Genomic DNA, 26,789 nt, shown 5'->3' with positions numbered 1-26,789 from the left:
CTTAGGCGCTGTGTGAGAGAAAGCATGTGAATGTTTAGGCTTTTATGATAAGGTGGGAGAACCAGAGGCTATAAGAGTTTGAGCAATGCTCCACCATTTTGAGATCTGAGGCTGTCTGCATACGGTGTCCATCTCCCACGCGTGTGTTCATTAAAATCATCGTTTGACTTAACCCGGCCGGACCAGTGTTGTTATTGTGGTTTTTTCTCGTCTCCATCCCCAATATTTTGAACCATAACACTATGATACCTGCAGAATGTCACCAACCACCTGAGTTATTATACTACATGTACTCTTGCTTTGGATTACTGAGGGTTTTACAGTTTTTTCTGTTTGCTTAAGCACATTTTTTGTAACTATTGGCTAATTTTGCAAAACTCTTCACACAAATAAGAAAACCTGTCACCCAATCATCAAAACATTGTAGTTCTCTTGCAAAAGCAAACACAGCTAGATTAACTCTTCACACCTTTGTAAAAGTGGTGTTTCCGTATCAAACAGTACACACAAGCCATCATCTACTAAGCACACAATGCGCCAACTGCACACTGATGGTATGAATACAAAACACATCTGGCTTTTGCTTTCTCTGTGCACAAGGTAGGCTATGTCAGTTTGAGCTCATACTTCTGTCATAGATCCATAAGCATAGAGGGATCCAAACTTCAAGTACTGGTGTTTATTCAAACACATCAAAACAAACACAAGTGTTTATTTCCAAGTATAGGATTATTTGCAATCACCATAATGACTATATGGGTTACTTGGTCTGCAGTGAACATGCTTCCTCTGCCCCCAGCATCTGGTCATCTAGCAATTCTGTAAAGTACAATTTCAGTATTTTTACATCAATGGTATTGGTGTGTTTCTCATTGGCATATGGCAGTGCTACAAATCTTTGTGCGAAGTGACTGTACTAACCGATTCTCATTTCAAGATGTCCTTATGGTACTTGCTACAGTGTAGCGGCTCGAGTTAGGCTGGACCCGTTGGCCAGCTACCCTCAGGGTCATTCCACGGTTGATTACATGGTCCACTATTGTAGCTCTGATGTCATCAGGAATTCTATTTCTTACTCTTCCTACCCTTCCTCTCCCCCCTCCTCATCTTCCTCTCCCCCCTCCTCATCTTCCTCTTGCTCCTCCTTGTCCTTGTCGTCCTCTTCATCCTACTTCTTCACCTCCACGTCCTCTTCCTCGGCCTCCTCTTCTTCTCACTCTTTCTGCTCCCTCCATTGTACTCCGCACACACAGCTTACCTGTATTATAGTGCTTAGGCTGATTGCAAAGTGAACTAATTATCTAAAGAAGTTTTCACATGTGAAAGTGTGCCAGACAGTTGGCAAATTAGTGTTAATGATAGCCATACATGTGTATGCTTTTGCTAGGAGTGTGTTGGAAATTTGGTAATTGAGTGTTGTGCAGTGAATTGTGCCTACAGTTTTGCAAAGTGTGTGTTACAAAATTGCAAACTGAGTGCAAAGCAGTTTTTGTGCTTTTAGTTTTGCAAACTCAGTGAGTGGTTTTGCTATAAGTCTGAATAGTTTTAGAGATTGTGCTACAGGAATCACAGTTAGGGTTTAAGCATTCAGAAAAAACTGTAAAACTCAACCTTTAACAACCTTCTTCTTCTTCCAGCTGCTCCCTTTAGGGGTCGCCACAGCTTCCTCCATCACACCCTATCCCAACATCCTCCTCTGTCACACCAACCCTCTGCATGTCCTCCTTCAGTATTTATTTTTCCTTCAGTCAAGGTCATGATGGGACCGGTGTGAAATATGTTACAAGAAATATGTAGTACTGTAGACTGTGTCATTTCAGACTATGTGCATATTTTCTGTTTATTGGTATATATTGGACTGTCTGATCAACATGCAAACCAAAGAAGAGTATTAGCAAAGAGCAAGCTTCAGTGCTAAACCGATTTAACTCATTTAAAAATCAAAACAAAAATTCCAAAATGTCCAGAAAAGCAGAATCTCCAGGAAGCACCGAGGCAGGACTACAGAAGGAACTGAGAACAGATGGAGCCAATGAGGGTGGAGAAGATCAGAAAAGGAACTAGAGACAAAATGCAAAGCCCGGAAGTGAAACCACAACAAGACACACAAGAAAAATAATATAAAATTTTAATTTAGATATTTAAACTCTTTCAGCACAGCGGAAATATTTCAGCACAGGCACAGCTCTCACTCACCGCTTTGACTGAGAGTATTATTTAACTGCTCTACATGATTTCACAGGTAAACACAACAAAATCACACCTCTGCTATTATCCTTAACCATGCACGATGATCATATTTGCTTGTTTCAGGATATATTCACACAGCTCCAGCAGTAGAAACTCCGCCTTCTTGGCAGTGAAATTAAGGCTGCAGAAGAAGAGGCTTCATATTTTACCTTCTGCTGATGCTGCAGTCGCTCCTCCTCCAGGGTTTTGGTGACAGCAGCAACGTCTTCAAGGGCTTTGAGTAGCTGAACGCTGGGCTCAGCACTCTGCAGCAGCAGCATGCTTTGCCTGTTGGCCTCCTTCTGCTTCACCAGCATCTGCAGAAAACCGAGGACGATAATGAGGATAATGGGAACAAAGGAAGTTTTAGAAAGAGAGAAGGAAATGCCCGTCTGTGAATCTTTACTCTAAACAAACCAGCACAGAATCTGCTTTAATCCCACAGACTGTTCACTTTTCAGATCAGTAAAAACCAGATTCAGGACATTTCACCAATATTAACACACACATCAGTTACAAGCACAGAAACACAGTTCACTGTTTATCACTGAAGCTAGCAGCAGCAAAGCTCAGCTTGGATTATCAGAATGAATGACTTTAGAAAACTGTGGGAGTCACAAAGTGCTCTCAACGAATTGGAGAAACTCTCAAATGCCGATTATGCAAAATATGAAGATTAAGTTCTGCAGCTGTGGTGAGACAGCAGCCGCAGCAGCAAGCATGGCTTTTATGTATTAACGTAGTGAAAGATTAGTCATTGTGTTTGCCAGCTGGAAAACTGGAAGCAGTGTTTGATTCCACCATGAATCATATTTCAAATTTCTGCTCTGCCAAGACAAACAGGAAAAGGCAGATTTTAAGCTTCTTTAGGTGTTTGACTGTACAGCCGCATTTCTGTGACTCACTCTTTACCTCGTGTGCATAAGTTTCAGCTTTGACTCGGAGGCTCTGCTCCAAGTCGAGCTGCTCCTTCATTCCCTCGTACTCCTGAGCTGCCATCATGGAGACTGCAGATACAGGGGGGGGCATGTTTAGAAAGGCACTGATGTTACACTAAGGGTTTGGAGTTATTAGCATAGCAGCATAAATGTGATGCTGAATGAGGTTACTTGTGCTTTTACTCCAGCTCTCTGCTTTGCATTAAGTTGCTCTTTGCCTGCAGTTTATTTCGACTCACCTCTGTTAAATCTCTTGATGGTTTTGCTTTGCTGCTCGACTGTTTCACGAAGCTGCTTCATCTCGGTCTGATCTTTCTCTGACTGCTCGCAGTGGAAGAGCAAACACACAGAAAACGTCTTAAAAACAAAAACTTTATTTCTCTTTCTATTTTTATTTATGAAATCTTCATGACTATTGAGACACTGACCCACAGTTTAAGCTTGTATGATAAGAGAAAGGTTTGGACTGAAAAAATGTTTCCAGAAACAAACTAATCACGTGACCCATGATGTCACAAACAGTAATGTTTGTGCTGTGCAGTATTCACCTGTGTAATCAGCTCTTCTATCCTTTGCTGCTGGTCATGAATCTGACAGACAAAATTCTTCTTCTCCTCCAACAAGCTGTTCACCGTCTCCCTCAGCTCTGAGCAAACACAGTGAAGTATATTCATTTATTCAGATTAGCAGCTGAATTATGGAGTGTATTGGAAAACTCATCAAGTGCAGTGATTTAAAAATATATTATTAGCAAGAATGAATGAGTAAAAATGAATCCATGACAAAAACGTTGTTCCAGAACACGTTCCTGCTGTTTGTGGAAGGTGAACCTCATTTGGTGAGCTGTACCTTTAACCTGCTGATGGTACTGCGTGAAGACGTCGGGGCTGCAGTCTCCCGTGTCTGCTGCGTCTGCGTCGGCCTCCAGCGCGATGCAGTCGGAGATGCTGGGGAGCAGCTCGTCCAAACACGGCCGTGACGTCAGACTCGGGTACTTCAGCTTCCTGTTCTCACAGTTCAGCTGCAGGTCAGAGGTTACAGGGGTCGACAGTAAGAGCAGCTCAGTGAGATTAAAGCCACAGAAATCATAGATCACAAACTACCGGGATCAATCCTGAAGCACACATTTCCTGTTTACTGCATTTAGATTTTAATAGATTTTAATAATAATTTTTGCTCTGGTCTGGATTATTTTCTTTTCATTTACAACATTAGTTGGTCTGACAGGTTACGTTGCTTTTATTTTATGAGTTGAGATGTTTCTAATGCTCTGTGATGATGATTTGTTGTTGTTTTTTTGTCTTTTAGAACTTATTTTTAGTCAATAATAATAATCTGGGCAGGCATCATGTATGTCAGGCGTCACACTGGACAAACGATCAGTTCATTTATTCAGAAACTAAATCGGCAACAGGAGGCGAGAGACAAACAGTTTGTGGAAGAAATGATAGAAAGTGACAGCACTTTAAGGCATTATTAGTACTTTTATCAACATGAAAATCTGTTCCGTACCTTTAAACTGTATAATTGTTCACCATCATCGCTGTACCTGTTCTAAGTATTTTAGACATATTACTACATCATTAATGTAACCACACAGCTGTTGCAGTGGAGGCATTAATGCACACAGATAATGTAGTCAAATCGTCTCTGTGCACAGTCATCCTGACTCACTCCTCCTGATACTGCCAGCTGAGCCCTGATAATTCTAATCTTAGCATTGATTATTGAGCAGCGTATGTGTGTGTGTGTGTGTGTGTGTGTGCGTGTTTGCGTGCAACCTTTGTGGCCAGGGCCTCTGCATTCTCCCGACACGACTTCTCGATCTCCAGCTGAGTCTGCAGAACACTCACCTCCTCAATCACCATCTGAGACACTGAAGGAGTACACACACACACACACACACACACACACACACACACACACACACACACACACACACACACACACACACACACACAGAGTGTCAGTTTTGCTTTCATACTCTAAATGTTGAGTAATAACACAGCATAAGTAATGCAAGTACATAAATATGGTTTTATTGTTACTGTTTTACACAATATTCACAGAATGAATTGACTTTGACAGAGATGACCATTTTTTAATGTCTGAAGCCAATATTAAAACATCATTTCAAAAAAAGCATCAAACCTCGAGATTTGTGAATAAAATCAGTGCTCAGCAAATTTTCACTTTAGCTGCAAGCGACTGTTATTTAGACGCACACAGATGCAGTTGAAGCTACTCGACCTTTGAACATAATAAAAATCAGGTTTCCAGTACAGATCGTAACCTTTATTGAACCTTAAGCGAACAATGGCATGTCCACAGTGAGTTGCAGGTTTTGACCAATCAGAAAGACAGATATTTAAACATGTAAAGTGAGTCATTGAAAGGTCCTTTGAGTGAGTATCTGTCTCCTTGATGCAGAGAAGAGAAGAAGCATGCAGAGCATCGTGCCGTGTCGTTTTGCTCAGAGAGTATCTGCTAACACAAACAGCTGAAAGAAGCAGGCTTGAGGTTGTTAGACGCTCACAGCTGTCGAACGTGTCACCGAGCCTTTGCGACTCCTGGGTTATTTTAAAATGACCCAGATCTGGAGACTTGGTGAAAAAAATGGAGAGTGAGAGGAGAGAAGTAGCTTTGCTATCGTGTCAAAATAAAGCTCAACTCGTCTCACTGTGCTGTCGTCTCTGCTGCATTCAGGGTGTAACTGGTTAGAGAGCTCTGATGATTAATCCCCAGAGTTTACAGTTTTTTACAGACGCTAGGACACATTTCTCAATACTTAGGTCACTTTTGCAAAACTCTTCACACAATCCTCCTAACTGACCTTCAGCTTGGCAAAGCAGTTCATTTCACATTCAAAATGCACTACAACTACCAAAACACTTCATTCAGGTCTCAAATAAACTCATTCTTCCAGAACACTAGCAAAGGTTGACAGCCGACAAACACACTTTGTCACCCACAAAACAATGACCTAAAAAACACTAACAACATGTAGCATTACACAGTGTTTTCTTGTGTAAAACAAGGACACATCTCTGTTTATAATTTCAATATATGTTACTGGAATGAATCAGACATCATGCAGAATTTGTTAATATTTGTTTATGTATTTTTATTTTTTTGCACTAAGTAATCCCAAAATACAAGAATTTGTATACACACCATCCACTGATACACATACAATAGTAATGCTAATCTACTCGGTCTTCTCCATTTGGCCACAGATTCTCATCCACATCACATCTTATGTCATCTAGGAAAGAATCTTCTGGCTGCCAGAATTGAAGGAGTTGAAAGACTGAAGGAGTAACACCTGTGTAGATGTTCATCTACAATGAGAATCAGCTGTGGCTGGTTAAACTGCATTTTTAGATTTAAAATATGTTTCAATAAAATATTGCTGTTGGATTTTGCTGTCTTTTCAAGTTTTGCATTGTGTTATTGTTTTGGCCATAAGTTTAACAGTTTTGAAAACAGTATGTAAGCACATGCAAAATGTCCTGTACGTACAAAGATTTTTGGCAGTTGTTGTGTCTGAGTGAGAAGATAATTCATGAAATTTGAGAGATGTAGTCATTGAATGCATTTTGTGCCAAAACAATGATAACTGGTCCTCAGTTTAGCCCACATAGACTTCTGTTGTGCTCACTGTGTGAGGAGTTTTGCAAACGTGACCTAAGTATTGAGAAATGTGTCCTAGCGTCTGTAAAAAACTGTAAATCTAAAGTCTGTATTTCAAATACAGCTGAAATACATGACAAGTTTTGGTATTGCGACACAGTCAGTCCTGGGCTCTCTCAGCAGCTGGCGCTGGATTGTATTAGAGCCAACAGGAAGCTGCTGCTAACATCCTGGCTCCACACAGTCCTTCCTGATCAATATACAAGCTCCAAATCTAATTATACTCTTCACTCCTTCAGCTGAAGGCAGGAGGAAATGTGTTCCTGCCCTCCTCCTCCTCATTTGCCACAGAGACTCTGTAATAACTCTGATGTACTGTCCTCTTTCTTTGTTGTTGTTGCAGTAGCATTTAGCATTGGTCAAAATATTTATGGGCATATTTGTCTGTGGTGTGAAACAGAGAAGTGGCATAAACAGATGAAACCGGCACACTTCTGTCAGACTCCAGAGTAACCCACACCTTTGCAGTGAACAGCTGCTGTAGTGGGCAGCATTCAGTATTTTTTGTATTTGTACTTGCTGGTGAGCCTGCATCCCTCTGCTGAAGCTCAAAAGTTCATGTTGGCGCTAAAATATGAAAGAACAGAACTTACTTTTACAGGAATAAAGGATGGAGAGAAGTATACACAGACTGGCATACTGAGCAAGCTGAATACATTCTGGTTCTTCTAATTCTACTCTACTTACAGTTTTTTCTGTTTGCTTAAGCACATTTTTTGTAACTATTTGCTAATTTTGCAAAACTCTTCACACAAATAAGAAAACCTGTCACCCAATAATCAAAACATTGTAGTTCTCTTGCAAAAGCAAACACAGCTAGATTAACTCTTCACACCTTCGTAAAAATGGTGTTTCCGTATCAAACAGTACACACAAGCCATCATCTACTAAGCACACAATGCGCCAACTGCACACTGATGGTATGAATACAAAACACATCTGGCTTTTGCTTTCTCTGTGTCAGTTTGAGCTCATACTTCTGTCATAGATCCATAAGCATAGAGGGATCCAAACTTCAAGTACTGGTGTTTATTCAAACACATCAAAACAAACACAAGTGTTTATTTCCAAGTATAGGATTATTTGCAATCACCATAATGACTCTATGGGTTACTTGGTCTGCAGTGAACATGCTTCCTCTGCCCCCAGCATCTGGTCATCTAGCAATTCTGTAAAGTAACAATTTCAGTATTTTTACATCAATGGTATTGTTGTGTTTCTCATTGGCATATGATTACATGGTCCACTATTGTAGCTCTGATGTCATCAGCAATTCTATTTCTTACTCTTCCTACCCTTCCTCTCCCCCCTCCTCATCTTCCTCTCCCCCCTCCTCGTCTTCCTCTTGCTCCTCCTTGTCCTTGTCGTCCTCTTCATCCTACTTCTTCACCTCCACGTCCTCTTCCTCGGCCTCCTCTACTTCTCACTCTTTCTGCTCCCTCCATTGTACTCCGCACACACAGCTTACCTGTATTATAGTGCTTAGGCTGATTGCAAAGTGAACTAATTATCTAAAGAAGTTTTCACATGTGAAAGTGTGCCAGACAGTTGGCAAATTAGTGTTAATGATAGCCATACATGTGTATGCTTTTGCTAGGAGTGTGTTGGAAATTTGGTAATTGAGTGTTGTGCAGTGAATTGTGCCTACAGTTTTGCAAAGTGTGTGTTACAAAATTGCAAACTGAGTGCAAAGCAGTTTTTGTGCTTTTAGTTTTGCAAACTCAGTGAGTGGTTTTGCTATAAGTCTGAATAGTTTTAGAGATTGTGCTACAGGAATCACAGTTAGGGTTTAAGCATTCAGAAAAAACTGTAAGTGCTTTACACAGCATGCCTTTTTCCTATGGTTGTGCTTTCTGTGTAACATTCACACTCCGGCGACTGCATCAGAGCAGCTCAGGGTTACTATCTTGCCCAAGAATATTTGGCATGCAGACTGGAGCAGCCAGGGATCAAACTACCAACCTTTTAACTAATAGATGACCTGCTCTGTCTCTGAAGCTACAGCCACTCACTCACAGACCAATCACAGTTGAGGTCTGCAGAGCTGAAATGTGTAGTTAAATGCACGTAAACAGCACAGGGAGCATGCAGGGTCAATTCAACTAGATCAGCGTTCAGGGTTTGCAGAGTACTCAGTTTAAAGAATCTAAAGTTTAAATGAGTCTTACACAGTTACTCCCTGAATCATTTACACAGCCTGGATCACACAAAATGACCTGCTCTTTGTGCTAAATGAAAAACCTAAAACTTGAATTGACATGTTTTTGTATGTAAAGTCATAGAAAATGTTTTTTTTACTGTCCTATGAATTTAATTTTTGTCAAATTACAACCAAACTCTCTCACTTTAGAGGCACAGACAGCGTATCTGTGATGCATCTGTATTATATTTTGTGAACCAGCTTACACCAGCAGCGTCTCAAACAAACACCATAAAGTTTCATTAATACAAAACTCAGGAAACAAACTTGACAGAAACCTAACAGAAGCTAGCTGCACAATAGAAGCTGCTTTGTGGTTGTCACATGCAGTATGACAGAAGAATCCCGTTCACTGTTTCCTAGCAGGAATCTCAATAACCTGTATTTGAGCACTCAGCGTGTGCAGGGTAACACTTTCCATCACCAGCTGAATGCAGACTTCATAACACAGCACATGAGCGGAGCAGTTAATGACAGGCTGCTGCTCCATCATTTGCCAGACCGGTTGTTAGGCTGCTGTAAGTGAAACCTTCGCGTCTGCTGGCATGCAGAAACATACATCGTCAGCTTATCCTGATTGTCATCTTTAAAAGATGTTAGCTCAGCCGGCGTGCCCAGACCAGACAGTGATCAGAAATATCACCTAATAACACTTATACACAATATTTTCTCCTTAATTTGTAACAAAAAGTAAAGTCTAACTTCTAATTTCACCAATCCATGCATGTCCTTCAAAGCCTTTCCTTGGTGTCCCATTTTCACAAATACATAAACAGAAGTGACGTTTAAAGTTTTTGCTGCATGAAAAAAATCTGCATGTGTAAAAAATGTCAGAGTAATATCAGACAATGAGAAGAAAATAGAAATCCCTCGATGATGACAGTGACCACAAGCTGAACCCGTCTCTGTGTCGCTGATGCCTTCAGGTCACCTGAGCTTATTACATTTTAGAGTCAGGTGAGACCTGCAGGAAACATGACTAATGCTTCTCTGCCTGATGATGCATTCTGGGCACATACCAACAGCTCCGCGTAAACAAAAACAGCTGGATTTAAAGGGCCTGCGGGACGTCGCGCTCCAGCTGTGGATCAGTCACTCGGCTTAGACACTGATCTGATCTAAAGACCACCGAAAAATGACTTCCTTTAAAGCAAAGCAACACATTTGTTAGGGAAACTGATCCAGAATAGTAACAGAGCACTGGAGGAGATACTACAACAACTATAGAACTATGTTACAAAACCACAAATAATCATGCTTTTTAATCTGTGTAGATCTGAATCAAACATATTTTTGCTAAAAGAAATGATGACATCGATCCTGTTGGGCTCTGTTTTAAATGATCGTCTTCACCAGGAAATAAAGCTGAACTACATCATCAGGAGGAGGCTGAGGAGCAGGGGAAGGAACCATTTTCTGAGGAGACCCAAAACAAAGCTCCAACACATCTGCCTCTGTCCTATATACATGGACAGGAGGGCTTGTGCTTTGCACTAACATGAGAAGCATCTCTAAAGTAGAGTAATTTTATTTTTAAGGCACAAAATCACAGCAAAATTGTTGGGGCAAATAAATAAACTGACCCAAACAAAATAGTTTCCTCATGTACCTCATCATGTAAATGTTTAGGTCTGGGTTTTTTGAGTTTGATTTATTATTATAAATTATTCTAAAAATGAAGCAGGCCTGTGATATGGGCACCAACTGACCCGAGGTGCAATTTTCATTCAAGCTACTTCACCTTCGGCTACAAACTACCCCGGTGCAGGCTGCAGGTCACAGCTTGATGGAGCTAACAGAACCACATCATCAGCAAAAAGAAGAGGCGCTTTGTCTGATCCTCCAATTGGCCGTGCCTTGAAATTCTAGGCCTGTAACAATAGATCATATACCCTGGAGTCCCAAAGCAACTCCCTAGGGACACCGTCGGGGGCGGGGAGCTCCTTCATATGGGAAGGAGACATTGCATCCTTGGTTGTCCTGGGAAGCTGAGAGAGGACCAGTGAGCGCTGTGTCTTATATCCCCACGCCCCAAGAAAGCAGCAGAAAATGGATGGATGGTATTTGTTGGTTAACCACTTAACTATTAAGTACATATTTTTCAAAAACTAATAAAGCTAGGTTAACATCATCTTTTAACTGTTTCTAAACCTATCATAAGATGAAAGTAATAAATGAATAAAGAAAAGTGCTGATTAGAGCTCTGACCAAATAAAATCCATCCACACATTTCTGAGCAGCCAAGAGCTGCAAACAGAAAAGCTTCAGCTGCAGAAGATGTTGACCCAGAGTGTCGGCCATGCTTACATAAGGGCCTGGGTATGGGTGAGGAAGCAGCAGTGAGGATGACGTGAGAGAGAAGGGAGACAGGGAAGGCTTCTGGATCTTTTTTTAATCCCTCATTCAATGTTTAATGCTCGTGGATGGGCTTTGGGTGTGTGATTCCCTCCAATCCAGAGACTCATTTAAACCCTCAGAGATCTCTCAGGGATTCTTTTGGTCCCTTTAAACACTGCTTCAGCCCACATGCCACCGCGGATCGTCCTCCACTTGACTTCACTGCAGCTCAGCTGCAGCTCTGCGGGTCAGACGCAGCAAACAGTTCATTCTCAGCTATTTATAGCTTTCAAATGTTATTTTACAGGAGAAACCCTCAGCTGGTGCAGTCTCTGGATCTCCCGGTAATCCCACACCTAATAATGTGCAGTGAGAAATGTTAAGCTTCTTCCTCTTCTTTCTTTTATTTTTTTCCTCTATTGAAAAACCATTAATGTGGCTGTTTACGTTGTTTTAAAGTTAAACCATGCATAATTAATTTATTTCTATCTCCACATGTCTGCGAGGATGTCTTTACATATGTGGATATGTGTAGGTTTTATAATCCATATTTAATGTAATATAGCTGTGCCACATGCTCAGCATTTTATCCAGCAGAATGCGACACACCGACCCTGCTTGTTGTGTCTCCTTTATTTTTCTCGTGTGTGCGTACACTGACGATAGTAGCTTAAATAAGTGATGAGTGACGAAACGTTTCTCCCACTGAAAACGCTACGTCCAGATGAGCAGAATCAACCTTTTGGTGACAAATTGTAAGCTACCAATATGAATTATTAGGAGTTTAAAGATGTTATTTATTAACTAAATATAAATTGGAACCCCAAAGAGTTGAAATGGCGTACTCATGCTGACTGAGATCATGACAAATGATGAAAAATGATGCATCATTTGTCAGATAAGGATTGAAGGATTGAAGAGCAGACGATTCATCTTTTTTGAAAGCATCACAGGAACAGTTTGAAATAAAACATGTGGCTGTCCTCTCACAGACACACTTTGTCCTGCAGAAGCTGTTCTGGGTCAGTAATTCCTCCAAGCTCAGGGCCTCATGAGATAAATGACGTGCTGTTAAAACCTGTGACAATTGAAGCTAAAACAGAGGCAGGCTTTTGTTTTTCATCGACGAACTGCAGCTGGTAAAGCCGCTTTAGTGGCGGTCTGTGTTATCGGCAGAAGATTTGGAGGATTAGCCAACGGTTTGGACATTCATCTGTGCGTAACAGCAAAATCCCAGCGCAGTGTTAAAACAGGGTTAAAATGCTGGAGAGGACAGAGAGCTGTGGCGTTTAAGCTCCAACACTAAGCTAAGCTGTAGATAACTGAATGTCTAATTGTGTAATTATGTTTTAACTTTAGAAGTTCATTGTGAACATGATCAACAGCTTCAATGCTTTAGGGCACAATCTGTGATTAAATCTGATGCCATTGTTATTTTCTGTACTGTTTTTGAGTGTCGGATCCTTTGTGCTCATCGTATTTATGCCCGGGTCCTGATTTCATGTAGTTTGAAAGTTTCTACCAGAGTCACATGGTCACAGGTCCTCTGTGGACTCTGAGCATGTAATTTCAGTACTTCCTGCAGTACTCGAATGCATGGAAAGTGCAGCCACAGGCTTTTATCTAAGTACAGTAGACTGGATAACTAGGCTGCACATGATAATAACACTGCAGGCAATCAGCCTGTGAAGCTGAGTGCTGCACAGTTGGCCTCCAGCTACATGCAGCATTACAGTAGGTGATGCAAAGCACTGGTGGAAGAAGAACATAGAAATATATTTTTGTCTCTTTTCTAAAGTTTATTTGCTGATGTGTTCATTGCATTTCACATATTCTTTTGTCTTCTGTTCTGTGGAGTTTTTCATTGTTCTTTGGTTTTAACTGAGCTCAAACAAATTTTGGCTGCTGCCAAAATCCCTCCCAGGAAGGCAGGTTTGTCACTCTGCTCCTGTGCTCTTTTACTTGCTCTGCTGCACTGGTTTAATAGAGAATAAATTGCAGACTGTGAGACATCAGTTCCGCCTGCTTCCTACTGGCTGAAAGGTTCAGGAAAAGAGCTGAGGGCGCCGGGCAGCTTCCATTTTAACAGAGAAAATATAAGGTTCAAGAAAAGCAAAATAAAGGGAAAGAAACCTTCTAACAGATCACCTCCTCCTAAATGATGCTCCTCAGTGCTCGCTGCTGCAGGAAACATGTTAGGACCTTTGCAATCTGTTTAGTTATTCCTACTTTAGGGTTTGTCAGCTTGCAAACATATTTATAGAAGTAATCTTGGACTAAACTCACAATTTCTGCCATGGAATATGACACAACGCTGCACCAGACGAGACAGGGCAGCTATGCCTGGACTATCTTTGGTCCAGTCACAGGAAAACAACAGAAATGTATTTAGATTTTTAGATTTTTGGAACAATTAATTCTCAACACATTAAAATCCACTCCAAATTAGAATGTGGATATCTCACAGACCAACTAGAGGGACAGTTCTACACAAAGTAAGCCTCGTTATAATCACCTGCACACACATTTATGTGTATTAGTAGCATTCTCATCAAACCCATGATCTTCCACGCTGTTGTTCTTCTCTGTGCTTTTTGCAACTTTTATAAGCAACAAACATTAAATACTCAGAGACTGATTTTGTGAAAAGGAACAAATATTTAACTGATAAATTTTTATGCTAAACAATGACAATGGGAATCAATAAATGGAGATAAAATTAAAACCTTAAAAATACCTTATAAAAACTGCACTCACAGAAGAAATGTAACAGCAGTAGAAGCAAACACAGTGATGCCGAGGTGGACTTTTTAACCACAATCATTTTTGAGACCAACTATAATATATAGTTGGTCTCAAACTATAACAGAAATAACAGAAATATGCTTAAATTAAACAAAAATACAAAAATGTGAAATGTTGAGTGAGTATCATAATCATGTACGTATTCTGTTACTTTACTCACAGGATTGTAATAAAGTCAGTTAGTTATGTTTGCTCTCAGTGTGAATAGGATCCTCCGTCACTGAGGCCAGTTTATTATCTCACAGAGACTCCGGTTCGGGTCATGTTTTCACTGTTTTATGCTCACTTAATCTCAGACTGGCCTTTGAGTTCCAAAAGAGCTCAAAATCAAGTACCTGCCAGGCAGCCAAGTCTCCCTCATTAAAGCCATTACAGCACGGTCATCAATTATTGAGGAACAGGTAGAAAGGGCCTTTCAAGGACCACAGTGGATAAAGAGTCAGGCAAGATGAGCCCACCCCCCTCCCACACACACCCTCGTCCGTCCCCAGTTTTCTGCTGCTGAATTATTCATGTCAGGAGGTTTTAATAATTCATGAGAATAACATGACAAGAGCGACTGCTGTCTTCTCTGGGGGAAGGCGGTGAATGAATAAATGAGTGAATGAACGATAGACTGGGTGTGTGAAGTGATGAGACCCATGGTGAAAAGGAGGATCAGCATTCTGCTGACACTGCTGAGGATCTTAGGTCCAGTTTTGCTGCTGATGACAAGTTTGTGACACTTTCCTGGCAGTTTGAGGTTTGAGTCGGATTAAAAGACTAGAATATGTTTTTCTCACAGGTTCCCATGAAATGCTCTGAGAAAAATCCCCAAATGAACAGAAGCCTTTCTGATAAAAATTTTAAACACCCAGATTTTAATTTGCACCTGTTAAACATAAGGACTGCAAACAGGAAGGCCTCTTTGTTGTGTGTGTAATGATACGCTTTTGCCGATCGTTGTATTGTATACTGACTCTACTTTAAACTGCAAAATATGAAAGACAATCATTTCCTTCCATTAGGAGCATGCCGTGCACTTTAAACTGCCACATCATTACCATTTAATATGAATATTATTGAGTTCTAGGAGAGGACTGCGATATCTGACAGTCACTGAAGACCTCAACAAAACACCAGCTGGATAACTCAGCTCATGTTTCTTTAAACGCCAGTTAAACTAACAAATATTTGTTAATTTATTCATTTATTTCATCCCCATTAGCCATAGGCCCCGCCCCAACAACAGCTGCTCGTGCTTGGCTCAGTTAGACAAAATTACAACCGACTGAAAGTCTGCAGACACAATGGCAGCTCTGTGCTCTTAATTATATAACACAAACGGTGCATCAGGGTTAAAGCTGATGCTTAAGTATAATGATCTCTGCAATGATTGCAATCTTAGTTTAGCTTGTAGCGTGTCAGTTTAATCATTCTCACAGAACACTAAGGAAAGAAAAGGCTGTTAACTGGTCATAAACCCAATAACTGGTAACGCTAATTATAACTTTATGATGCCAGGCAGTAAAAATCACCAGTATGATTAACATAATGCTGCTGGGATCATGCTTGTGCGCCAAATTTAATGCCAATGCATTAAATGCTTAAAAATGCAAAAGGTCAGTCTCACTGCAGGATCACGAATGTAGATGACCACGTTGTGCAAATTAAAAGGTCAAATAAAATGTTTGACCTGATGGCAGGCAGGGAAATGTCAGCTGAATTAGGATTTATCCTCTGGGGGCCAAGATGGAGTTTATCAAAATTCTCAGTAATCTATCCAACAGCTGTTAACTTATGTTCATAGAAGGTTAAAAAATACAGTGTCATGCCCTGTGGTGACACCAGATGTAGAGTATGAGCCCTGACAGCATCATTAGAGTTCATCCTCAGGGGACACTAACTTTGGTAAGATCATTTGAATGCCTCCACTTAAATTAAATCAACAAAGGAGCTCAGTAAAACAAAAATATCTTTAAATCAGACATTGACACGACACCGTTAGATTTAGGAAGAACTGCTGTAGTTAGGGGAGGTAGGCGATGACTCTGAATCGGCCTGTTTTACTGAAACGTCACCTGAGGACAAGCCACAGATGGAGAACGCCTGGTTCTCCTGTTACCTTTGGACAATAACAGCTCGCCCACATACACATAGCTGACTGAACCGACTGACATCACTGACCCGCTTCTCTAAGACACAAAAGGATAATTAAAATGTAATCTTTTTGGAAGACAAATGTTGGCTTGTGTGTTCGTTAATATGGCTAAATCTACAAGAATATCGAATATAAGCCTTTTGAATATGAAAAAGTTGGTAGTCTGAATTTTAGCATCCTAAACAGACATTTAGCACCACTAATTTATCCATCCCACACATAATCAGGTAGCTATGCAAACACTTGACTCCTACATGCTTCTATAATAGATAAACATCAGTAAACCTTCTCTTACCTCTGTGAATAATCATGGAAGGCATGGGAGCCGTAGGTAAGTGCTGCAGTTTCCTCAGTTTTAGAATCAGGAGTTAAACTCCTCAGAACAAAAGTGCTCCCCTACAACTGGCTGACTAAACTGAGAGTCACCATGGAAACGGGTGACACCCTCTTAAACACACCTGTTCAGAGGACAAGGTGTTGGTGATGTCATACCAGCAGAGGCACAGATGAATAACGCGAAGAGGGACGGAGGAAGTGAAGGCTCGCTGGGATGAGGTGTCAGGCTGCTCTGTGGTATTTGATATCTGGACATAAGTATTTGTCTGTGTGCACTGAAGCATTAATGGCACCATTTATTTTATTTTTTTTACTTTTAAATGATAATTATAGTTTTCTGCAACCTCTAGGAGGATGAGGACTTTACTAAATGGAAAACTGACAGGTGAAGAAAAATGAGTAGTAAGTTAGAAACTATTAATGAATATGGGCTGATCCAGAAACTCTAAACCAGTTTATCCCAAGGTCAAAGTGAGCAGACAGGAAATGCCAGGAGTAGCTGGATCTTCAGGGTACAGATCAAACATCCATGGTACAAAGCTTGTTTTTAGGACCAGGAAATTTGGTATAGATATCTTCTGTTTTATAAAGTTATAAGGCTTGAAAACCATTGATAAAAATTCGAAGCCACACCCATGTACTTTTAGGACCTGTAACTGGGAAAATACTCATAGTAAAGTCAAGGTAAAAAAAATTGGATATACAAGTTCTTGCACAAAAAAACAATCAACTGATTCTGATGGGATATGTGTAAAGGTTTTTCAGAGTTGACTGCTTTTAAAAGTAAGAAGATGACTTGGTATTATTCATCCTCTATAGAACACTAATGTCTGCAGAATAAATGTCTGTCACTCCATTATTGGTTGTTATAGCTGCTGAAGGTTATTGTTTAGCAAAGATTCTTTAATTTCATTTCCTGCTTCAAAACACATTTTTTTGTGTGTTTGAGAGTTTGAGAAGGTGTAAACAAGCTGGACTCACCTCTCTTGATGTGTTTGAGTTGTCTCTCTGCCTCGTCTCTCTCCTCCGTCAGTCTGTTGCACTGCTGGAGCAGACAGCAGGGTCAACCCATCAGATCGTGTTCCACAACAGGCTGAACGTACAGGTCACTGATATCAGCAGAGTGAAGTTACACCCACACACACACAACAGTTTACACACTCAGCTGTGACAAAGCAGCGATTTTATCCTGAAACACTTTCAGCAGGCCAACAACGAGCAGTACCTGGAAGCTGGTGCATCAGACAAACAATCATTCAGAACCTACATCAAATCGAGAGTCACCAGTTAACCTAACACGCACACCTTTGGGGAAGCTGGAGAAACTGGAGAGAACCAACACAGGCACAGGGAGAACACAAAGAACCCTGACAGAAACACTCACACGTTAGGCGGGTACGAACCATGACCTTGCTGCCACTGTAGAATATTTCTGCAGGATTAGCTGCATGTATCTGGTGATTCTCAAGCTGTGATTGCTAAGATTCACTGGCATTACTTTACTTGGTGACACCAACGTTTAAAATCCAACAATAATATTAATCCTTTCTGAATGTGGCTAATATGAAGTAATGCTTAGAACACTGCAGCGACAGTGTTAGCAGCTAACACAAGCATCACAAGCACTTCCTTCCTACCACGTCCTCCAGATAAACGTTCATTTTGCCCGATTTCCCTCTGTGCTGAAGGCTGCGCTGCCCTCTTCCATCGTCTTAAAATGCTGCCTGGCTTTCTGTAATAACACTGACAGCCCATCACCTCTGATAACAGACTGACTCACTCTGCTCCTGCTGACTTGACTTCCACCATAGAAAAAGCCAGAAAGGCCATAACTGCTTATTTTCGCATCCACTGTCTCTTCTTGTGCTGTGTTTCAGACAAGCAGCTGAGGAGACGCCGCGTTTGAATGTTGGAAAAATGAAAGCAGCTGCAAACGTCACAGATTAACAGAAACTCAACATGCACACTCAAAGACAAATCAACTTTTCCACCACACCCAAACATGTATTTCTAGTCTGACTGAGAAAAACACGCACAGCTGGTTAGAATCTCCCCGTATTACTAACATTGACAGAGTTGCCTGACATATGAAAGGATTCATGTTGCTAAATCAAACAGGTAAAGCCAGGTGTGTGGTGGCATCGTGTGAATAAAAGAGCAGCCCCAAGAAGCTTTGGGATGATGACGGTTTCTTTCTAGTCAGCCGTCTCTCAGATATGTGTCTGTGCTTGCTCACTGAGCAGAAAAGTAACTGTTGGATTATCATCCCATCATTCATATCTCCTCCCTGTTACAGGACAGAAGTAAAGTGCCCTCCTGAGTGACCACAGCCACCAACAGAGTATCTGCTGTGCTGCTGTGCTCTGCACACAATTAATTTAAAATGGTAATTGAAACTCGTAAAGCTTTCAGTGATCTCCTGCAAAGCAAAAAACAAAAGTACACAGGCAAAGAAACGTCTCCCTGTGGGTTTAAACAACCTCCAGAGTACAAATGCACTGCATGAAACATCACTCTCTGCATACTGGAGAACACTGATTAGCTTCAAGCTCATTTTCTGGAGCAATGTAGTGAAACAAACATAATGGTTAACATATGACTGATGCAAACTGGCAACAGCCAAACCTTGAAGATTCATCAGAATCAGACCCTCTGCAGGGAGTGCATCGTTAAAAAGATTTACCTTTTACACGCTCCATCGGACCGCTGCAGTGATGTCACACGTGACAAGGCGCATCATAAGGAAATGCCAAATACAAGGTTAAAATGATGAACTTTTAGGCCAAATGGTATGTCCACATGCAGCATGTCATTAGCACAGTCATTGGAGGTAACTACTTCAGATGGACTGACATAAGATGAGCCAAAAGGCAGAAGCTGGGGACGAGTTTTATAGTCAGTCAAGGTGAAGTGAATTTTCCTGGTGGCCCAAATACAGGCTCCTTCAAGGACTGATGATTCAAACATTTGGACTTACAGACGTTCGATTTTTATAGTTCTCAGAAATAGAAGATGATGTCTCCTTTGTGGCTTTTAGTGTCCATCCTCGCTTGCCCATCAGCAATTTAAAGATGCATTCAGGCAGTTACTGTCTGCTTGTAAAGCCTGGACAAATCCCACGGTGACCATACTGTACTCATCAGGGGTTTGTGTTCAGGTGGTCATCAGTCACTGGTAAATACAGGAGAAGCATCTGACTGATGCAGCAGCTGGGTGTGATGCAAACACAGACTGGCTGTTTCCACAGAGTGTGCACAGGGCTCAAAGGCATCTTAAGCCTCTATTCTTTCTACTTCTGATCCACAGGAGATGAAGCTGTGCTTGCATCAGGGTGTGGCTGCTTTGGGATTGGAAAGGTGGATTAGACTTTTTCAGTCACCTCCACCTCATGATGCAGGTTAAATGAAACAAAGATGGTGACGGATGAAAGGCCAAACCTGAAGCTTCGTAACACTCTACAAACCGCTGGGTGACTTAATGTTGGTGGCTTCCCCCCTTACTCTTTATTTACTCTGTGATTGTTCCAACAAATGTTAGTTATTTGACTTAATCTGCCATTACAGAGCAACTGGCAGCTGATGAACCAACTTTTGACTTTGATGAGTTTCACAGAGCACCATTAGTTTCACTCTGTGTGGCCATAATGACCTAGTATTATAGTCGCAGGCAGACTAGATCATGAATGACCACCAAGACAGATAGCTCTTTGGTCATTTAGATCACTAAACAAGGCGGTCAGGGACACATTTGACCACATTTTCCACTGAAGATCCTAAAGCTACTTGGTGTTTCTGACAGTGATGGAGGACATTTTGTGGATGACGTACCAACACTTGACAAAACAGAGAAGTAACAACACTGCAAAATCCCACATATGGATATAAATTCTGGGATGGATGGGATCTTTTTTTTCCTTACAATTGGTGCTCGCTTGTCTTGTGATTTGTAATGTAAGACCTATTTGCACACATTTCACCTGCACACACTGATGTCAGAGGTGTAACTTCAGCTACTTGGAGAACTGGGCTAATTTCTGGAATTCTTAAACCCGTTAAATGTTATTCCATTAAAATCTAGGACCGACAGACACCAGCACTTCCTGGTTTGAGCTCTAAGAACCTAAACTGTTCTTGGGGTGTAGCCCTAAACTGATGCTTCACCATCCTCAGCTCCCCTTACATTAGATTTCACAGATGTGACCTAAAAAGTTCTACAAACAGATGAACACAGTCTGATTGGATCTATTTTGTGTCAGTGACACAGATGTGTTCATGGTGTTCTGATGCTAACAGGAAAACGGTGCTTGATCTCATATCAGTGGTCAAAGTTCGAGGCCACTAAAGGGCGGAATTGCGACAAAACGGACATTCCTCAGATAAAAAAGCACGAAAAGGACATTCAGCATCCAGCTCACTCGCTCGCTCGTGCTCTCTCTCTCTTTCCTCCAGCAGCAGGAAGCACTTGTCCCACTTTTGCCCGGCTCTACCTGCAGCCTCACACACTGTCAGCTTAGATTTCCCTCAGGAGCACAGTGAGGGCAGCCGGTTCATCGGCACACAGGAAGGCACTGAGGTTGCCTGGTTGAGCGGTTCGATCTCCTGCACTTCCCACCGACCACGACAAAAAACCTATTCCCCACCTATCAGAGTAGCAGTCCCAAGCTATTTGATTCTCATTTCCTTTTAATTTTAATGGAAACAAACTGTTATTATGAATATTTTTTCATTTTCTTTGCACCGAGACAATTACAGTATTAAAACATGGTCCACATATGATAATACCTGGAAGGTTAAGCTTTTTTCTTTTGGCTGAATCCTTGTAAACGGTAGGTAGATTTAGCTAAAATGTAGATGCTTTTCTTTCTTTGCAGTGATCATGCTGTGTTTCTTGGATCCACACCTCGCTCATGCATTTAAAAATCCAGCTTGAGGCTTCACAGCTGGGCCTTGATAAGCCAATACAGTAATTACCAGAGTACGGCTAAAGTGTGGATCTTTAACTGTATGATCATGGTTGAGGTGGGTGTCTGGGAGAGTGCCTGAGTCAAATGAAGACCAGGAAATTTAGCTGAAACCTATAAAAACTGCAATACGACCCTAAGACTCTGCTCTTGTTCTTGGATTATAACTTAATTCTTTACAAAGTTCAAGAAGAAACTAAAGCAAACTAGTTTAATATTAGCAGGTTAAATTAGAATGTGAGTAAGACTCTGACTCTTTTCCATTCTTCTTCACCCACAAAACAGCTACAAATACATTTTTCTGCAGAAGATGGTGCTAAAACAGAATTTTCTGATGAAACCCTGACTCTGATCGAGCATAAAGCTTAGTGATCCATTACTGCCTTTGAACATTAGAGCAAGGCACTGATACACTTTGGTTTGAGGGTCCGATTCCCAGTAAGTAAGTGGGCATAAAGCCATCAAAAGGGGGCAAGAAGCAGGTGAATAAGCACTAAAGGTTGATGGTTTTGTTCCCACCTCAACTTTAAGCATATTTTTCGCTCTTGGAGGTCAAAGGGTGGGGCAACTAAATTCCAAGAGCAAGGCATTACCACTGAAATGGGGTCTGGGGTTCACTTCCCCTGTGCCCACCCCTACCATGCAGGTGTTTGGGGTCATAGCCAAGCCCTGGTGGTGTGAGAACATGATTTAAGGCGTTTTTCATTCTGTCTATTGTAAGGGAGCACGCAGTAAGACACACGGTCCAGAATAAACCGGCAGCCTCATTCACTCCGCACATTTTTACACAAAAAGACACACAGCGTGTTTTAAACTCAGAAACTTCCCCATGAAGGAAGATGTAGCTGTGCTACTCGTATCATTTCTCCTCACTGACTGGTTCAGTTCGCTTAAATGGCGTGAAGAGCACGATTTAGGGAGGGGTCCGGCTCTTTGATGTCTGAGCTCCACTAGCATAAGCCGGGCGGCGAAATGTCCCACAAGGGCAACAGAGCCGCTCGGGCTCACGCATGCATGCTCGCCTCTCACACGCTGATTTGGAGTGTCGGAAGTCAGCACAGGAGACGTTTGTGTCATTTTACCTCTGTTTGCATGTGTGCGTCCTTCTCCTCCTCCTCCTCCTCGCATCCCTCCATCTGCGCGGATGGTGAGCAGGGAAGCATTTTGATTGACAAATTATCTTCCAGGCTGCTGATGTATTCTTATCACCAGCTATATTTTTTTTAAAAAACAGGAAAGCCGAACAGAGCTGAAATTCTAGGAGCACATGTCTGAACGTGAGCTCATTTTCTTCCCTTTGCAGCACATGGGATGGAGAGAGGCTCAGTACGATGCTGCTGCCGGCGGGCAGGACCCTCCTCCTCTTCCTCCTCCCTTCACTGACAGCGTCATCCTGCTCCCCTGATCGCCTCCTTCTATGGAGGACCACAATAGCCACACATCGAAATAAAGAATTCTGTGCTTAAATAATAATTTATAAAATGATTTCTGCACTTGTAAATTCATTTTCGAATTGATTTTTAAATCACTTAATCTAAACACTATTTTTAAATACATTTTTCAAAATGAATTATTAATCGATCAATAAACACTTCAATTTGATAATGAATTTCACAAAGAAAAGACCTAAATGTCAATAAAAACCTTGTTTCAAAAACCATTTTCAAATTCCAAATTAACCTGATTTTCAAAACGTTTTTTAAAACACAATTTAAAATAGGGATTCCACTCTTCATTTTAAACAGTCACTGACAGCACATGTGGTACTTTAACCTTTGTACTGTTTTCATCAGTTAATTTTGCAGTTAACATGTTGGATGATCTGTCTGCTTCAGATCCTGGGTATGTGAGCACAGCTCCTGTAATCACAAAGAGAACAGAACCATCACAAACTGAAATATAAAGTTTATTTCTCAAATCTGAAATAGAGCTGATCCTTCTCTGTCCTCACACACCCAGAATCTGAAGTTCTTCTCTTACATTTTTTCAGTTCAAGAGTTTAATCCATAGTTAATTATTAATGAGGAGTTACTGAAGTACAAGCTTTTTTTTTTTTTAAAAATGGTATTACTGTGGTGGACCACTAGAGGGCTCCACTCACACCCAGTGTATAGGAAGTGTGTTCCTGTGTTTTGTGGCGCGATATGCGCAGTTGATGTTGGAGACGAATAAAGAAGGAGTGAGAACTGAGAGCTCTGTGTCGTTGATGCTTACCTCCACATTGGTGACCCCTGACTCGAGCATGCAACGGGCCGTAGATAACGCAGACTCTGCTATGGATGCATCAGCGGCCGCCGGACCTCCGCCTCCTGTTGCAGCTACGTTCGCTGTGGCGCTGAAACTGCCGGACTTTTGGCTCCATGACCCCCCGTCATGGTTTGTACACGTGGAGGCTCAGTTCGCCCTTCGCGGCATCTTGGCTGACGACACGAAGTATCACCATGTGGTGGCTTGACCCGCTGGCCACCCGTCACGCGATGGCGCTCCTCCGGGACCCACCCGCCCAAGGGTAATACGCCACCCTCAAAGAGCTGCTTCTTCGGCGCAATGCCCTCTCCGACACCGAACGAGCCGAAAAGCTCCTCAACCTGTCAGGCTTGGGTGGCGGTACCGCGCTCGGGCTCATGGAGAACATGCTATCGTTGCTCGGGCCGGATGACGGTGGTTTCCTCTTCGTGCACCTCTTCCTCCGCCAACTACCGGCCGCCGTGAGAGCTGTCCTCGCGAACTCTCCGCTTCTGCCTGTGAAGGATTATCGCTCCCTGGCTGAAGAAGCGGATCGCATTCTCCTGGCTAGCCGCACTTTCGACGTTCACGCCCTGGCTACGGACACGCCTGCGGCACCTTCCACGCCTCCACCTGCCTCCGCCCCCTTGCTGACGGCAGGGATTGCTACACGCCGGCACCGCGGAAAGAGCATCTGTTTCTACCATCAGCGTTTTGGTGACAGAGCGCGTCGCTGCCTGCCGCCTTGCGCTTTCACGGCCCAGGGAAACGGACCCGCCAGCGCGCCGTAGCAGCCGCGACCGCTGGCAATACAGAAAGGCTGCTCTTCATAGAGGACTCGCGCTCCGGTAGACGTTTTTTCGTGGACTCCGGCTCCCAGAAGAGCCTCCTTCCCCCTACCGCTGCCGACGGACTAGCAGCGAACTGTGGGCCGCAGCTCATTGCAGCTAATGGCTCTCCCATCAAAACGTTTGGGGAAAGGTTGGTGACTGTTTGTTTTCATGGCTGGGATTTCCAGTGGAACTTTGTTGTTGCCGCTAGCTCTGTACCTATTTTGGGTGCTGATTTCCTGTGTGCTCATGGACTACTTGTCGATGTTGCTAACAGACGTTTAATCTATGCTCTCTCGTTTTCTTCGCTACCCTGTTTTACTCGGGCCGCCGAGCCACTGATTCGGGCTAATGTAGTGACCTCCGGGGATGCTTTTCAGCGTTTGCTTTTAGAGTTTCCATCGCTGTCTGTCCCTACTTTCTCTAGCACGGTAACGAAGCATGGGGTTGAGCATTATATTCCCACGGTCGGGCCCCCGGTGTTTGCGCGCGCGCTCCGCCTCGACCCCACGAAACTGTCCGTCGCTCGGGAAGAGTTTGCAGCCATAGAGCGCCTTGGCATTGTACAGCGTTCGAACAGTGCATGGGCCTCTCCACTTCACATGGTGCCCAAATCGGACGCTCGGTGGCGGCCATGCGGAGATTTCCACCGTTTAAATAATGCCACGGAGAATGACCGTTACCCCATCCCCCACATTCAGGATTTTTCTGCCAATCTCGCCGGAACGTCGATTTTTTCTAAAATTGACTTGGTGCGGGGGTATCACCAGGTTCCCGTGCACGCCGAAGACGTTCCTAAAACCGCTGTCATTACCCCCTTCAGCTTGTTCGAGTTTTTGCGCATGCCGTTTGGCCTGAAAGGTGCCGCCCAGACCTTTCAGCGGCTGATGGACTCCGTTTTGCGTGGGCTGCCGTTCGTTTTTGTTTATCTGGACGATATATTGGTGGCCAGCTGCTCAGCGAGCCAGCACGAGTCCCATCTGCGCCAGGTTTTCCAGCGTTTGGCAGCGCATGGCCTGATCATCAACCCTTCCAAGTGCCAGTTTGGGTTGCCTGTTCTGGATTTCCTCGGGCACCGCATTTCCGCTGAAGGTGTGGTTCCGTTGCCCAACAGAGTCCAGGCCGTTTCGGCTTTCCCGCGTCCCACGTCGGTTAAAGCGTTGCAGGAGTTCTTGGGGATGATAAATTTTTACAACCGCTTTCTCCCCAGAGCTGCCCACCTGCTACAGCCACTCTATGCTGCTTTAAAAGGTAAAACAGCCAAAGATCCGGTTGACTGGCTGCCGGAACGCGTCCGTGCGTTTTCCGCAGCGAAGTCTGCGCTGGCTGACGCCGCCCTGCTGGCCCACGCCGCCCTGCTGGCCCACCCGTTTCCGTCGGCGGAGATCGCGTTAATCACCGACGCCTCTGACGTGGCAGTGGGTGGGGTGTTGGAACAGCGGGTTTCAGGTCTCTGGCAACCGCTCGCCTTTTTCAGTTGTACGCTCCGGGATGCTGAACGCAAGTACAGTGTTTTTGACAGGGAGTTGCTGGCCCTGCACCTCGCGACACGACATTTTCGTTTTTTCCTTGAGGGTCGCAACTTTACTGCGTACGTTGACCACAAACCTTTGACGTTTGCGATGTCCAAGGTCTCTGACCCATGGAGCGCACGCCAACAGCGCCAGTTGGCGGCCATTTCTGAGTTTACCACAGACATTCAGCATGTGGCTGGTAAGTCCAATCACGCCGCTGACTGTCTCTCACGTGTGTTGGTTTCTCCGGTGTATGTCGGCAATGACTACGCTGCCATGGCCGCCGAGCAACGTGCTGACCCGGACGTCCTTGCCCTTCAGTCAACAAAAACGGCCGCCCCCGCCCGGTGGTTCCCCTTTCGTGGCATCTTCGTGTTTTTGACTCGGTGCATGCCCTCTCTCATCCCGGCGTCCGGGCCTCGGTCAAGCTGGTCAGCGCCAGGTTTGTTTGGCCGGGCCTTCGCAAGACGGTGAAAGAATGGGCAGCGGTTTGTATCCCATGCCAACGCTCGAAAATCCACCGGCACACACAACCGAACCTTTCTGTGTCCCGGGTAGGCGTTTCGATCACGTTCATGTGG

At 43.1% G+C, this 26,789-nt stretch overlaps 1 protein-coding gene across 17 annotated transcripts in view; it reads right to left on the bottom strand.

Moving 5' to 3' along the window:
- The window catches only part of shtn3 (shootin 3), a 32,144-nt gene extending 9,143 nt beyond the window's left edge, over nucleotides 1-23,001 (bottom strand). For 4 of the 17 annotated variants that reach the window (XM_076890164.1, XM_076890166.1, XM_076890177.1 and 1 more), the window contains exons 1-8: nucleotides 22,721-23,001; nucleotides 17,660-17,723; nucleotides 4,949-5,043; nucleotides 4,017-4,188; nucleotides 3,716-3,813; nucleotides 3,407-3,488; nucleotides 3,142-3,236; nucleotides 2,400-2,546 (exon numbers count right to left, since the gene is read on the bottom strand). In XM_076890164.1, coding sequence (XP_076746279.1) covers nucleotides 2,400-2,546; nucleotides 3,142-3,236; nucleotides 3,407-3,488; nucleotides 3,716-3,813; nucleotides 4,017-4,188; nucleotides 4,949-5,043; nucleotides 17,660-17,723; nucleotides 22,721-22,801 — 834 coding nt within the window. In that variant the 5' untranslated portion in view covers nucleotides 22,802-23,001. Of the gene's footprint in view, nucleotides 1-2,399; nucleotides 2,547-3,141; nucleotides 3,237-3,406; nucleotides 3,489-3,715; nucleotides 3,814-4,016; nucleotides 4,189-4,948; nucleotides 5,044-16,637; nucleotides 16,786-17,659; nucleotides 17,724-18,315; nucleotides 18,606-19,361; nucleotides 19,610-22,720 lie in introns of those variants that run through there. The other 13 variants (XM_076890153.1, XM_076890163.1, XM_076890170.1 and 10 more) reach the window with 10 other exon arrangements.
- Between the last annotated feature and the right edge of the window lie 3,788 nt (nucleotides 23,002-26,789).

The sequence above is a fragment of the Maylandia zebra genome, linkage group LG2 (assembly GCF_041146795.1).
Source record: "Maylandia zebra isolate NMK-2024a linkage group LG2, Mzebra_GT3a, whole genome shotgun sequence".
In the NCBI taxonomy this organism is placed as follows: Eukaryota; Metazoa; Chordata; class Actinopteri; order Cichliformes; family Cichlidae; genus Maylandia; species Maylandia zebra.
This window is presented reverse-complemented; position numbering and strand designations above follow the sequence as displayed.